We start from the raw sequence: 15,973 nt of genomic DNA on the forward strand, positions 1-15,973 counted from the left end.
TACTGGAACATAAAGAGGCCCCGCATTCCCAGCAAGGGAATTGTGTGTGCTCCCCTCAGCCCCCGCCCTGGAGTGTGGCCACACCTCACAGCAACTCCCACCCTGCTTTTATTCCTGGGACAACACAGCTCAGGACATGGAGCTTCCCCTTTCTACAAAAAATGTAGAAGGAAATGAAGCTACATCTTGTTGCTCTCCAAGACCTGGTTATAAATGAGCTAAAAATGCCCTTCCCTGGAAAGGAGAAGGATGAACCAAGAAATCTCAAATTTATCCTCAGGTTTGCAAGATGCAGGCAGCAGACTGGCAGCCAACAGGCTGAACAATGTCAGTGCAGGAATTGTCAGTGCAGAACTGCAGAGGGCACCCAAAGGAATCCCAAAGCCTTTTCCTACTGAAACCTCTGTGCTCAGGCTCTCAAAGGTGGCCCAGAGCATTCCCCACACACTCCAGTTTCCCCCAGCCCAAAACTCTACCCTGGCACTCCTTCCTCCTGCATTTTAAACCTAATTTTAATGCCCATTTACCTGTGTGAGTGACTGCTCAGCTCATAAATGAAATCCTTTTAAATATGTATGCACTAAAGTGAAAGACAATAATGGCCCCAGGGAAGTTGCATTCCATCAGGCAATTACCTGTGTTTTTAAAATCACTGTGCAAGTAATCCACACAACCCACTGCTCCTGCACATAACAATAAACAATTTTATCAGCTGTGCCCTGCCTGGGCTGCTGTGTACCAGCTCATTTTATTTCCTAGAGAACCACCACTAACCAGGGAAATTAATTGAAATCATAAGGCAGTGGGAAGGGGAAGTACCTGCTCTACCAGGAGCTGACAAAAGCACATTTCTGAGAGGGGAGTGATAAAACCACATCCCCCAAGGGCAAATGGGCTGATTCCATCGCAGAATTCAGGAGTCACTCTCAAATCTGAAGCCAGCCTGGAGCTCCTCTGCTCTAACTGCTCTGCTGTTGAACATTTAAGTCAGAGCTTAAAGCCATTTCCAGAGCCAGCTCTATTTGCATGCCACACATCCCACTGAAATCTGCACTTGGAGCTTTCCAGGCAAAACACTGTGAACCTCAAATTATAAATAGGCAACAGGAAAAAAAAAATAAAAAGAAGAGGGTTATGCACTCAAGGTAGAGCAGCTACATCCTGGCAGCCCCAAGGCATCCATCCAGTGCTTCTGGGTAAAACTGTAATTTTCAGGGCAAGACAGAAGAAAATCCATGTTTTTGTTTGTAAGGGATGTCTGGGAAAAGCTTTGCAACATCTGACAATTACAAGAGAGCAAATTATATCCATTAATTAAACTTTCTCCAGTGTTTCCAGCATTATGAAGGATTAGAAAAAGCAGCCTCTAGGCATTGTATATGTTCTTAATGTATCTGTGCTTCTAAACTATCTTTAATTAATGAAAGAACCCAAAATTACTTATTAATAAGGTTCTGTGGGCTTTGTAAACCTCAGACATTTTGCATGAATTAAAAAACAATATAATGAAGTTTTAATGAATACAAAGTCACAGTTAATGTAAAATTTATATATAGCAAGCCAGAAGGGGAAGGAATTTAAAAGTACTTTAAATCATAGGTTATTGGCAGCTTGGATAGCTCCTTTTTATACTTTTCTAATGGGTGCTTGGTATTTTTATTATCACACCAGCATGGCCTGACTTGGTACAACACAGAAAGTTTTGGACTAAGGTGGACTTAGATTAAACCCATTAAAATCAGAAACAAACTAAGCTAAAAATTATTTCAAGACAACCAGTCAAAAGGGAAATAAAGACAGCAAGAGATGAGAGATGTAATATATAATTATTATATATAAAGAATTGATTCCTTTTAATTAATTCTTTATCGACGCTGAATGCATTCAACACAATTGTAAGTACAATAATATTTCACCCACAAAATTCAAATAGTGCAGGAGACACTGAATGCCAGAGGGTTGGTACAGCTACTGCAACTGTATTTTATGATAAACAAAACACTTTAGTGCTTCCATTCCACTGTTTCAGTAAGCTCAGGTTTTTAATGACAGTATTTTTCCCTTTATAAACTGGAGGGTTACAGACCTAGAAAAGGGGTCTCTCACTTCCAACATGACATTTAGTAAAAAAAGTTACAAAACCCATCAGCTTATAATAAAGAAACACCCTGGAATTCCTCAGCCAAGCTTCGAGCCAATAAAGGACTTCAAGCAAGGAAGCAAAATGTCTTCTTCAAATGTAATTCTGTTAATGCACAGCAATGTCAGCAGATTCCATGGAAATAACCTGGAATAGCCCAGGAACGAGGAGGAGGGAATGCTCCCTTCACCTTCTGAGCCCCCAGAAGTCTCTCAGCCAACAGCTTCAAACAATGAGAAGGCTACAGCACAAAATGAAGCAGCAATTCCCCTCAAAGGTACCATCAGGTATCTCAGGAAATGATTCTGAGTCAAATGGGTTCAGTGCATTATGATTTGGCTTTATAAAAACATCTTAATGCACACTACACTGAGAACACTTGCATGGTTCAGGGACAGGGGGTTAAAATCACTGTGCACTCCCTTACAGGGGACAAACACAGGGGTTGAAAAGTGTTGCTAAAAATCCAGTAAAAAAAAAAAAGCAAATATTTTATGAAAGAAATATTCTATCTGCAACTATTGGTGCTCCCATTTGATGGGCTGCTGATGTAAATCTAACCAGAAAAGATGCACTCATACATATAAAAATCAAAACAGGCAGGTTTCTCCTTCCAGGCTGGAAAAAACTCCAAAATATATGGCATATTTAACCAATAAAAGGGAGCTAAGCTTTACCCAAGCCTTTCATAATGCACTTCATGAAATATTTTTTCCTTTTAAAAGAACCACTGGTATTAAATAGAGCTTTTTCTTTACATACAGTATTGGTATATACAAAACAAATACAGAACAAAGACACAAAAAAAACCAAACCCAAAACAGTGACTTTAATAGTCTTGAAGCTCAGGAATATTTTGGTAGAGGTCCAAAGCCTCTGGGTTTGAGAAAGCTCCCCGCTGCTCAACTTCTTTCCCTGCAATTATTTGCTTCACAGCTACTTCCACTTTCTTCCCATTTACTGTATACTGAAAAACAAAACCAGCAAAGATTAAATTAGTTTTTTTTTCATGTAGTGGTTTTATGAAAATATTCATGAAACTCCCCACCAACTCCAGAACTCTATCAAAATGTAGCAGAATGCCTTCTCTTTTGTTAGACTTGAAGCACTTTCTTCTGAAAAATCACTTGAAGAGTAGGTAGAATTGAAAGAGTTTGTGTCAGTTTATTACTCCTACTGGCAATTCTGTGAGAACATGATCAAGCTCCAATATAAAACAACAAAACCACGGTATAAACACTAAAAATATTTGGTTTTTATGTTCTGACACATTCAGTGTTCAAACAGTTTTCAATTTTTTAAGGGTGGACTCAAAAAACAAAGCCCAACCGCACTGGAAGAAGAAAACCAGGATTTTCTTATCTGAATTGGACAGTTTTTCTAAAAGAGTGAAGTGAAACTGAGCTTAAATGGTCCTTTACAGTTAAACATTCAAAACAAACCACAGCAAATAAAATAAACTGGAACCAACAGAGGCTTCACCTCCACTTGTGAATCGCACAAATTCTATTACATTGCGTGACTCCGAGTAATAACCCTGCAGAAAAACCCCAAGTTCGTCTCTTAGGATCAGAGCTGTGATTTCTGACCCAAAAGGAGGATGTGCTCCAGGGTGGGCAGGAGCAGCCTAGGCCTGCCTTGGGGGATCTCTGGTTTGAGAGGCACCAAGGCTTGCTGAGCCCCTCCCTGGTGCTGGTGCCACTGGGGTTTTGGGGGTGGCAGCTGGGAAAGGTGACACAGAAATCCCCCCTCAGTGTTCCTGCCTGCTCCATGTGCTGGGGGAGGAACCCAGGCTGGGCCTGGCTCCAAAGCCACTGAACCTCCTGAGTGAGCTCCAGGCACCCCCACTGATCACTGGAGATCATTCAGAACAGGTGGAATAATCCTCAGCACACCCTTACGATATTGTATCCATACAAAAAACCCAACTTTTCCTTATTAGATCTGCTGAAGTCATGGGTAACCCCACCCCATCCTGAGCCACCTTCATCTCTCTCCTCAACAATCAGCAACCCAGTTCTCACACATGCCCAGAAACCACAACAGCTCAGTGGCCTGCAAGGGAACTGCCCTCTTTAAAAAAAGATAAGGCTGTTGCAAGTAAATTAGTTTACTTTAACCAGTAAATCCTGTGGATGATGACCAGAATGTTTATCTGGTCTGGACAGAACTAGACAGATTCACACTTATGTTTTAAATATAAATACCCTACTAAAAGCATGTTTTGTGCTGCTAAATCACCTCAGCACAGCTGCACTGTTTCTACCAGAACACAGTGTCAGGATCAGATTGTGTTTGCAGATAAGGAGTCAAGCACATTTTTCCAAAAGTAGCAGAAAATAGGCAGTTTCCCTTCCTTCCAAGCAAAACTTTTAAAGAAAGATGTGAGACAGCTTTGATCACTTCACCACTGGCAGATTTACCTGAAAGGTAATTAAAATTCACTCAACTCAGTCAATGTGTGAGCTAATTAATGATCTAGGCAGGCTCTCCAGAGGGGCAGCCCATCCCCAGCACCTCCCTGCTGTACATCCAGGTGATCCACACAGTTCACAAGTTCAACACTCCACACAGAAGCTGAGCTGCAGCCCAGAAAATGGGAACTTCAGGGAATTTTAGACTCGTGCAAAGACATTTTGAGCCAAGGACTGAAAATCTGCCAACAGCATCCTGAAACAAAATTAACTCAAGAGATCAGGACCAGATCCCTCTGTGGGCCACACAGTGTTGCTGAGCCCTACAGCACTTCCAACATGGAAAGTCACCCTGCAGGAAAGGGGAGCCAGGTTCAAATGATGCTTCTGAAGTCTCAACTCTCTTGTCTGGACACACTCAAGTCTATGTGCAAATGGAGTGGGGAAAACCACACTCTGCACCCCCATTCTGCTGCTCAGAGACACTGTAACATCAGAGAGGGCTGCAAAACAGATATTCCAACTGAGGAGTTCACACAAAGAGCTCCAGCAAAACAGCTTCAACAGACTGAGCATGAAGAACCTTCAGCTGCACCAATTTCTCCTCCTGAACAAGCACAACAATTTCATTTTAATTACTGTTACAGTTAAGACAGTGATAGAGCTCCATTTAAGTGGCTAAACAGATGTAAAAGTGAAATGGTTTACAAGATGATCTTCTGAATTTATCAAGTGCTCTCAGCTCTCCTAAGAAAGTCACTCCTAACAGGAAAACAAAAACAAAATATGCTTATGGATAGCCAGAAAAGCTGAAGTTAAATGACCTTTTTAGCATTTTTTCCTCAAGAGGTTTAAGAACACACTATTGAGAAAAAGCAACCCATTTTAAAAACAAAAACCACACTTAGCTGAAGAGGAGATGAAAAGATGTTGCTAGGCAACATAGACAAACTATTTATAAAGCCCGAATACACTTTTGAGATGCTAAAATTTCCACGTATGTGGGTTTGAAGAGCAGTGACAACTGCTCCTTAATTACTATTCAAGGTGACAAAGAAAACAGCAGGCAGCCTTTTCCCTGACATACCGGGATGCCTTTGGTTTCCAGGATGAGGCTGGGGACGTGGCGGGCGGAGAGCGCGGCGCGGATGGCGTCCTGGATGCGCCGCACCAGGCTGCGGCTGAAGGCGTGGCTGGAGGCCATCTTCAGGAACAGGATCACCCTCTCCTCGCCGTCCTTGTTGTACTGGGGGACACACAGGCTGTCAGACACCTCCTCGAAGGCTTCCACTGCGGAAGGAACCTTTGTTAGAGCTGGCTGCTGTGTTTGTGGGGTGTTGTTGTGTTATTGCGGGGTGCCCCGGCGAAGGGAGGAATGATGAATCTGACTCCATGTTCTCAGAAGGCTAATTTATTATTTTATGATACTGTATGATATTAAAGAATACTAACCTAAAGAATATAGGAAAGATACTTACAGAAGGCTAAAAAGATCATAATGAAAACTCATTACTCTCACCAGAGTCCTGACACAGCTTGACCTTGATTGGCCATTGGGTCAAAACAATTCACATGAAACCAACCAAACCATCTCCAAACTGACCTTGATTGGCCATTGAGTCAAAACAATTCACATGAAACCAACCAAACCATCTCCAAACTGACCTGGATTGGCCATTGAGTCAAAACAATTCACATGAAACCAACCAAACCATCTCCAAACTGACCTGGATTGGCCACTGAGTCAAAACAATTCACATGAAACCAACCAAACCATCTCCAAACTGACCTGGATTGGCCACTGAGTCAAAACAATTCACATGAAACCAACCAAACCATCTCCAAACACATTCCACGTGTGAGCACAACACAGGAGAAGCAAATGAGATAAGAATCCCTTTTCCTTTTTCTTCCAGGAGAAAATTCTGGGCCAAGGGATTTTTCCAGAAAATGTGACTGCCACAGCTGGGCTTTTTGGAGAGTTCTGGATGCTCAAACCAAAACATCACCTCCCCTGCATGGGCAAAGGGAAACTGGCACCCTCTGCCTGCCTAGTTTTAGCTCTTATGTGAAAATCCAGGTTTAAGGCCCATTGAGGTCCATAACACAGTTGACTGTTACTTTTGGGGCAGATAAGGTTTTACACAAAGCTGTTGGCTCTGGCTTTCCCCACTGCAGCACACACAGGAGACAAAGTCCTGCTGGCACAAGAACAACAAGGCAGCAGCTCCTTGAGTCTCAGATCAGCACCTCTGCAGGGACAGCTCCCCCCCGTCACAACACACTCTTTGAAATACAAAGCACAAGCTCAAGAACTATTTCTAATTATTGGGAAAGGTACAATAAAAACACTGTCAAGAGCTTGCCTTGAGGGGAAGAAGAAAAGCCTGACAGGTTAAGGGAAAAAGAAAAAACCTGCTTCATAAAATGTTGCTTTTGTATATTTTGTATATATCCCAGTGAGTCACCCCCCACCCTACAGATACTTGAGGAAAGCAACTAGTTTCAAGTTTAAAAAATCAAATTTTACTGATACTAACGTACTCCGTACTGTCTCATTTGAAAACCAGTAAGTTTTTTCTTTCTTAATCCTTCTAAACAGCTTTGTAATGCTTGTATTTCAGATTTGAGGCAACAATGTCATAGCTGAGGAGGTGGAAAGTTGATTTCATACCTATATTATAGATTTCAGAACTTCCAAATCTTACTCCATTTGGATTTAATGTACCATCACTGAAAAAAATCACAAAGAAAACAAAGAAACATTAAAGTGTGATTGCAGCTTGATCAAGAGGAAAAATTGATGCAATTAAGCAAGTCTCTCTAGTGAAAGCAAAACCACATTAGAAACGGAATTTTAAGAGAATTTGTGTCAAAAAGGCATTTTACTCATTAGAATGAATCTGTACAGAGAACAGCAGTGTTAATTCACTCAACTTTGTCTCAAACATCAAACATTTTGTTGAAATGCAAACAGTAAATTAAGTCTCAGTTGTGATCCCGAATGTCTGTGATCACTGACACAGGCACAATTTCATACCTGACCTTCTCTAAGGAAGTTTTGCTGTAAAACAAGGTGGTGGCAAAGCCAAGACCACAAAAGTTCCCCAGTTCACCCCCTTGAATGTGCTGCACTCTCAATCCAAACTCCTGGGACCATTGTGAACCATGGAACACAAAACCAAGTCCAGTACAGTCTTGTGATCATAAATACCAAAGTGAACCTTGAAATGAGCTCCCATCCTCAAATCCAGCTGCTCTGATTAATTTAAGGGTTGAAACCCACAATGTGAGATTCAATAAAATGAATATAAAGCTAACAAAAGTGGCAGAATCATGTGCATTTTACTCCTGGGTGAAAACTGCAAATTGTAACGTTTGTTTCCTCCCAGCACTCCCACCAGAACCCTGTACCTGCGACCCAGCATGACAATTCCTCCAGTCTTGGGGTTAATTTTGCAGTAATCACCGTGGGCCCAGACACCTGGTGGGGAATAGCAAAGGTTAAGCAGGATTTCCTCATCCAGTCACATTGTGTAACTCAGCTGGCATTAACTGAGTGAAGTGCACAGAAATGCAGCTGATACCGAGTGAAGTGCACAGAAATGCAGCTGATCCCGAGTGAAGTACACAGAAATGCAGCTGATCCCGAGGGAAGTACACAGAAATGCAGCTGATCCCGAGTGAGGTGCACAGAAATGCAGCTGATCCCGAGTGAGGTGCACAGAAATGCAGCTGATCCCGAGTGAAGTGCACAGAAATGCAGCTGATACCGAGTGAAATGCACAGAAATGCAGCTGATCCCGAGGGAAGTACACAGAAATGCAGCTGATCCCGAGGGAAGTACACAGAAATGCAGCTGATCTCGAGTGAAGTGCACAGAAATGCAGCTGATCCCGAGTGAGGTGCACAGAAATGCAGCTGATCCCGAGGGAAGTACACAGAAATGCAGCTGATCCCGAGGGAAGTACACAGAAATGCAGCTGATCTCGAGTGAAGTGCACAGAAATGCAGCTGATCCCGAGTGAAGTGCACAGAAATGCAGCTGATCCCGAGTGAAGTGCACAGAAATGCAGCTGATCCCGAGTGAGGTGCACAGAAATGCAGCTGATCCCGAGTGAAATGCACAGAAATGCAGCTGATCCCGAGTGAAGTGCACAGAAATGCAGCTGATACTCTGCCCCCAGCCAGGGTAACAGTACTGAGCTACACCAACAATCCACACCAGAGTTACTGTAAGAAGCAGCACACCCAGGAGCAGCTCAGAAATCAGGATCAGGCCCCAGGTTATCATCTGATGGCTTTTTTGCAGGACTACACAGCATTCCTTACAAAACCAGCTGCTCTGGACACCTCATTCTGAATTACTGGAAGCATTTTCCACAGAAGTAACAACATTCCCACCTCCTTTCATTGTCTTTCTTGATCCATTTTTTCTATTATGCACAATTCTGTACAAGAAGCTTTCTGGGCTTGTGTAATAGGTACCAACAATTCCCTAGGGAGCTTTTGTGCTTACTGTTCTTTATTTGTCTTAATGCAAAATCAGGTTTGACTTTTCAGTATTATTTAAGATTGATACTGCCACAGCAGCCTGCCAAGACCAGAAGTAAAACCCAATTCTAGTCAAGTTTTTCTGAGGAAAATCACCAACCTCTTACGTGCAATTATTTGCACATAAGACCATTTTCCAACTTAACTGTTACCATCTCAAGCCCATTTACAAGGAAAGACAGAAAAGGGGTCCAGACAGAACCTCAGCGATTTCAGTCTTAAAACTGCCACACTGATTATTTTCTTTTCTGTTTACTGCTGTCAGGCTCACATGCAGACTGCAACTTTCACATTCCTCAGTTTTCCTGTGTGATTATCCCCTGCTGCACATCTTGGCTTTTCTTGTGAACCCACTCTGAACTGTTGCTATTTATTACAAAAAAAAAAAAAAAAAAGTTTCCACATCCAAAAAACAGCAGCTGGAGATCCTGCTCTTAAAAAATCCCTGCCCCAGAGGCACCAGGGGCGTTGGCATTGCTGTGCCACAGCAGGAAGAGCCCTGGATGAGCAGAGTCCTCCACAATTACTAAGAAAAGCCTCTGGTCCACTTTGTCCTGTAGAAGGCCAAGGCTGCATGTCTGAGGCAGCATGTATTTAATATCTATTTAATCCTCATGCTAATGAGGCAGCAGGTCAGCACTTTTCCCTTGGGATTGGCTCCTCCAGGCAGGCAGGCAGGAGCAGCCTGGCAGAGGGGCAGCAGCACTCACTGATTGCTGATTGCTCCCTGCCCTGTCCAGCCCTTCCAGCCCACACCTGTGCCAAGCACTCTGTGCCTGGGAGATTTGGACAGACTGGAGCTTTGCAGAGACCCTTACAGCTTTTATTTGGATCTCTAGTCACAACAAAGCACAAAAAAAATTAGTGAGGTGTTATGAAATGTAATAGCTCACCCTGGAAACTGGGACTCAAAGCTGCACCACCTGTGGCTGTCACTGGGCAGCAGCAAATGAACCTGTGCCCTCCCTTACAGCCTGCACCCTCCAAAGGCCTTCAGGACATACCTGGGAACTTGGAAAAATAAGCTTTTCTGTATTTGCTGCCATTCTCATCGTTCCAGAAGTGTGTGGGCTGGCAGGGAATAGGTTTGGTGCAAACCAGCTCTCCACTTTCACCCCAAACTGGTTTTCCTGTTGACAAAAAAAAAAAACAAAAACAAAAGAGGTGTTTTCCACATTTCCTTTCTGTAAATGGCAGAGTAACAAAGCAAAGAGCATCTACACTTACTACTTGTTAAAATTAAGATCACCTTGCTACTGTATTTTCTAAGTGTGCACAGTATTCTGGATCATAGTTACCTTCATCATTCCATGCTTCCACAGCCATGCCAAGATTTCTGGCCTGAATTTCTCCTTTGTAAACAGGAACTGTAACATTGTGACCCATGAAACATGAAATTATATCTGTTCCACCTACAATAAAAGAAATCCATTTAGAATATACAATATTTTTTGGGAAAAGCCAACCTGATAACTACATAGGAACAGGAACAGCCAACTGCCAACCTTTGCCAAAGGCTTCTGATCCACACTAAGCAGCACAGAACAAACAGCATTATCTAGCATGTTGTAGCTTTTATTAAAAGGTTTTCTTCCTTACTTTATATATCTTGTTATATGTGTATGCCTTTCATGCAGAGCTATCCCTTAAGGCATAACTTTTCTCCTTCCAACAGTCTCTTTAATCTCATTTAAGGAAATTTCCATTTATAGGAGAGAGAAAACAAACAGGGCCTGCTTTACAGACTTCAGATATTTACAGAATTACTTGGAAATGTTTTCTTGTTTGTTTTCATTAGTTTAAAGTAACCAGTCAAGCTACATTTACTTAGCTTTTATACCTTTATCATGGGAGGGGGGGAGCCAGGCCTTCAGGATGAACAGTTATCTTAAGAAAAATAGATACTGTCAAAGTGCTTACTTAACTGGAATATTTATAGTCTTCCTAGGACTTTATGGAAGAGAATTAAGACACAAATCAATCATGTTATCTTTTCTCAAAAATAGGCTTCTGCATTTGAGTCTATTAATGTCTGTAGTAGCAAGTTCTAGATTCAGCACTACTCTTACTGAGCCCAGAGCCTGAGATAACTTCAGTAGCTGAACAGTCACATTTTAAAAATCAAACTGAGTTAAAAAGCTCTTTGAAAAAGTCAGTCCTTGTTACAAAGCAAAATGAGGAGTGCTGTGGTGGACCTTACGTGAACAGAAGTTGCCTCAGCCAGCACTGCTCACAACAAACTGCATAGCATGGGGGCTTGATATTTCTCTAATTATATAATCCACAAAAAAAAAAAATCCATCTGCAGTGCCAATTACTTGGCACAAAAGAACTGAAATGGGAACTCTCCAAGAGGTATTTTCTGCTAAAGTCAGCTATATGCAGAACAGTATGTTCTGTAGGTTAATAGACTCTTTGCTTGATCTCACCCTGCCACCCCTAAGGACAGCCAGTCAAAATAAATGATCATACTTAAAATCCAAAACATCCACCAAAACCACTTTGGAGTGCCTGAGTTTCATTATGGCACAGTGAATTATGCAGAAAACCTCAGCACTAAAGAGACAGCTCATTCCACTTTAACTATAACCAATCCCAAATGATCCAAAGCCTCCCAAGCAAGCAGGAGGGAGCTGCACAGGCAATCAGAGCATTCCTGAGATGCTGCAGCATAAAAGCCTCACCTGAAATGGATCCCAGGAGGACACTGCTTTTTATGTGTTTGTAGACATACTCATAGCTTTGAGATTTGAGAGGTGATCCTGTAGACAGGATAGTGTGGAGTGTTTGGAGATTGTGTGTTTCACCTTAAAAAGGAGAAAAGCAGCACAGGTTAAGGCAGAATTTCTCCAAGTGTTTGGAATTGTTTGTCACTACAATCCAGAATAATTATTACATAAAGGGCTGTGACAAGCCAGGGAGCCAGAACCAGGAGAGGAAAGGTAGGAGGGAGGACAGAAGGGATTCACCAGCTTTTTGAGGCTTACATGGTTTTAAATTTTTCTCTTCTAGCACAGCCAGCCACTTTGCACCCGTTCCAAGGATGGTGATCCTAGAGGGAAAAGAAGTTTACATGTTTTGCATATTTAAATATGCTAAGATTCTAAAGACCTGCAATTCCCACTGCAGTGAGCAGAGGCTGTTACACACTCTGTACGTGGATTAGACAAACAATGCAGCCTCTCAGAGCTTTCCAAGTGCAAGGCACATCTTTTTGAACCATCAAAATCAGTCAGATCAAATGTCATCTCTGCAGCTTTGAAACTTTTAACTCTATCTTTAAATATTAAGCAAAGTTTTCCCATCTCCCAGAGACATTCACTTACATTTACAGGAATTTGTAATTGCAGAACACTCCAAAGACATCACAAAATGTATTCACGTTTACTTTATTAATGGGCCATAATTTTCCAAGAGTGCCTTGGTACAGTGAAACTTTGCCATTTCAGGGCACAGTTTGACAAAAAATTACTCTGGAATAGCAACCAGTGATTTTCTGGTGATTCCTGTTCAGTTTCCAGGGGTGAAAGCCTGAGCTGCCCATGCCTAAATGAACAGGAAACTTGGCCCAACTGAACAATTCCCTCCTGCCCTTGCAAAGGGTATTTAGAGCTCCTCAGTACAATAGAATTAAAACCTGGTTTCTGCTGATTCCTTTTACATTACAGCCATAAACTCACTCAAGAAAACGCAGAGCTAGATGAGGATGAGGGACACAGCACAGAGCATGGGCAAGATCAACACCAGCAGAGCTGGAATAAGATCCTGCTAGGCTGTGTTTTCCTCCAAAGGCAGCATGGGAGGCAGGACACTGTCCCAGGCAAGGAGAAGGGGATATTTCAACACTGCCAAAAGGGGATGTCTCCCCTTGCCAATGCTGGTGGAAGACTGCCCTCAGGTAGGAACAGGCTCCTTGCACAAACACATCAGGGCACAGAGCAATTTACCTGGCACATGGGAAGGGCACACAGAATGGTTTGACTGGAAGGAACCTTAGAGATCATCTAGCTCCAGCCCCTGCCATGGGCAGGGAACCCTCCAGCATGAGAGCCCCAGCCCAGTGCTCCTCAGCTCCCCTCTGTGCCAATCCTATGAACTATTTTTACTCTTGTGTAACATCTCACTTTCCTTCCATGCCTCAAACCAGTGCTTATTTTACATTAGAATACAAAATGCTTCTCTATTTTAAGCTCTTTGACACTTCCTCTACAGCACATGTAGAGCCAAATCTCCCTTTATTTCCTCCCAAATGCTACATGACTGCATTTAGTCACCATCCCCCAAGTCCCAGCTCACTAATGGCTGTCCACTTGAGTCATTCCTGCCAGCAGGATGAGATCTCCCAATGATCCCCTCAGAATATGCTCCCTGAAGGAAAGTGTGGTGCCTCTTCAGAGAAGAAGGTAATCTTCACATGTTGGAGCCTTTTTTTTTAACATATTTAACATATGAGTGAGCTGGGAACAGACTGCATGATGAAGTAGCACCCAGATGGCCACCGCTCTTAGCGCCAGATTACAAAAGCGAGACATGCAGACACATTTATCTTCACTTGCTCTTGGCATGTGGAGACAATGCTTAAAAATAAGCTGGGCTCTTTCTCAGTTCTCATCTTTTTGCCTGTTGTTCCACCAGGGTTTCTTTGGGGGTGAAGCATGGCTGAAGTTTGGGGCTTTCTTTTGTGCTTTTTACTGGAAGCATTTGGACTCGGCATTAAGCTTCAGTTATAATGGCCAGAGACAAAATGGCAGTCTTTAAATATAACATGTCACAAAAGACAGTGAAGTTTAAATTATTAATGATGCAGAGTCAGAAAGTGAATCTTTTGTCATCCACTTCCCACCACAAACAATTTTAATTATCAATTAAAAATGACACTCGTTTTACTGGTAATAAAATTCAAATTTACTCCTTACATGCAGCTGGCAAAATAGCAAAGTTAGAAAATAAAATTTTTTAAAAATCCAAGTTTAACAACAGGTACAAAGCTAAATGCAATCACAGGGTTTTAGAGGTGTTTATCTGCTACCTGCCATTTCTCTAAGCTTCAAGAAAGGGTGCTGTGAGCATTTTCAGGCACAAAAAATGGCATAAAACAATTACTGAACAGCTTATCAGTATGAATTAGGCATTATAGGTTAAAAAGCAAAATATGAAAATATAAGCAGCCCTGCTGAGCCTTTCCAGTCAATTTATGTCTTTAAGTCAAAGTTCTATATTAAAATCTTCGGTTGAGCTGCTTGAAAAAAGAGTTCTTATTTACTAAGTTCTGAGTGTGCTGAGAAATTACTCTTCAGATTGCTCCCAATTACTGCCTTTTGAAAAGGCTGCACTTGAAAACTATTGAACCAAAAGTCTTTGTTTGCCTGGAATTCTAATACCTGACTCCAATTTGAAACAATCAGCTCTTTGTCTCTCCTCCTCTCCCAGAAAATGTTTTAGTACAAATTTTTAAAAGCAGTTCCACGCAGGGCTGAGCCAAAAGATAAACTGTGTCATGCTGTGCATCAGCTCCTGCCCAAGGGAGCAGCACCTTCAGGGAGGCTGCTTGGGGCAGGGTGACAGGGTGACAGTGCCACCAGCCTGTATTTAACCCTGGATACGTACCCTAGTCTGTCAGTCAGGTCCCAGAGCACATTTGGGGAAGGAATTAGAGGAGATCCATCATACAGGACCACTGAGGCTCCTGTAGCAAGCGCAGACACCAGCCAATTCCACATCATCCAGCCAGTCTGGAGGAGAAAAGAAACCTCCATGAGTTGGTCCCTGCCTGCAGCCCCAGCAGCGCTGTCAGCTGGCACAGGAGCTGCAGCCAGCTCCACAAGGATGCAGATGTTGGCAGAAGCTGGACCCAAGCATGATCCCTGCCCTCATGCAAGAGGTGCCACCCTTCCCCTCCACTCACCCTGCCTGGATTTCTCCTGCTGTTGAACCCACAGCAGTGATTCTGCCAGATCCTATCAGCACCAGGCTGAAGCTCTGCTCATCCTCTCACCTGTCCCAGGCTGCCCCAGCTGCATGTTCTGATGGATGTTGACCCAAGTGATCCCTCCCAACACCTAATGAGCTGGGGATTCCATGGCTCCCTGCACACACAGCTTTACAGCAGAGCCAGGACAAGGCAGAGACAAGGCAGCTACCATGATCCCTCCATGGAGACACTGCGAGCTGACTAGTCATGTTAAAGTTCACAGGGGAACTCATGAGGAAAGACATCAGCCTTCTCAAACTGCTCCACTCACACAAGGCTTAGCAATCATTTTTCTTGATCACAGCATTAGAAAAAACACCTCCCACCATATAACTGAACTCCACACAGGTGAGGTTTACCCCCTTTCCTTTATCAAAGGTGGAGCTGGGCAGCTTCTTTCCTCACAAACAAAACAGAGACAAATTCTCATCTTGAGTATGACCTAGCCCTGCAGGAAGGTGGAATCTGATTTGCAGGTGATAGTGATGAGGCAGCTTGATCAATAAACCTAAGAGACTAAAAATCAATCCATCTTCCTCAGCAGTTAGGTCAGAAACATTTAACATAGGTTTGACCTTTCATCAGAAAGGTCCCTGCTGCATTTTATTATTTCACCTGATTTATTTTTTATAAACTCAGATGAGACAGTCTCTTGCAGTAAAAAAAAAATTTAACACACGAAGAAGTGTACTTGTGGATTTGTATGACAAGTTGTCCCATCTTTATAGGAAAAATATGTTACAGTGTTTCTAAAAATGCCTTAAGCCCCACTTGCCGTTGTGTAGTACATAATCACATCACTGCTGCTCATGTTGCCATGAAGAATGTGCTCCTTCAGGTGCTGGATGAGGGTACCCTGCAAAAAGAAAGGAAAATACAAGATCACATCAATGA

At 42.7% G+C, this 15,973-nt stretch overlaps 1 protein-coding gene across 1 annotated transcript in view; it reads right to left on the bottom strand.

Moving 5' to 3' along the window:
* Window positions 1-1,807: 1,807 nt before the first annotated feature.
* AACS (acetoacetyl-CoA synthetase) overlaps window positions 1,808-15,973 on the bottom strand; it is a 37,312-nt gene continuing 23,146 nt past the window's right edge. The window contains exons 9-18 of the mRNA XM_036393511.1: window positions 15,855-15,935; window positions 14,716-14,840; window positions 12,096-12,160; window positions 11,793-11,915; window positions 10,407-10,520; window positions 10,113-10,238; window positions 7,969-8,038; window positions 7,229-7,287; window positions 5,642-5,844; window positions 1,808-3,107 (exon numbers count right to left, since the gene is read on the bottom strand). Of these exons, the coding sequence (XP_036249404.1) occupies window positions 2,970-3,107; window positions 5,642-5,844; window positions 7,229-7,287; window positions 7,969-8,038; window positions 10,113-10,238; window positions 10,407-10,520; window positions 11,793-11,915; window positions 12,096-12,160; window positions 14,716-14,840; window positions 15,855-15,935 (1,104 nt within the window). The 3' untranslated portion in view covers window positions 1,808-2,969. The remainder of the gene's footprint in view (window positions 3,108-5,641; window positions 5,845-7,228; window positions 7,288-7,968; window positions 8,039-10,112; window positions 10,239-10,406; window positions 10,521-11,792; window positions 11,916-12,095; window positions 12,161-14,715; window positions 14,841-15,854; window positions 15,936-15,973) is intronic.

This window comes from Molothrus ater, chromosome 18 (genome assembly GCF_012460135.2).
Source record: "Molothrus ater isolate BHLD 08-10-18 breed brown headed cowbird chromosome 18, BPBGC_Mater_1.1, whole genome shotgun sequence".
Taxonomy (NCBI): Eukaryota; Metazoa; Chordata; class Aves; order Passeriformes; family Icteridae; genus Molothrus; species Molothrus ater.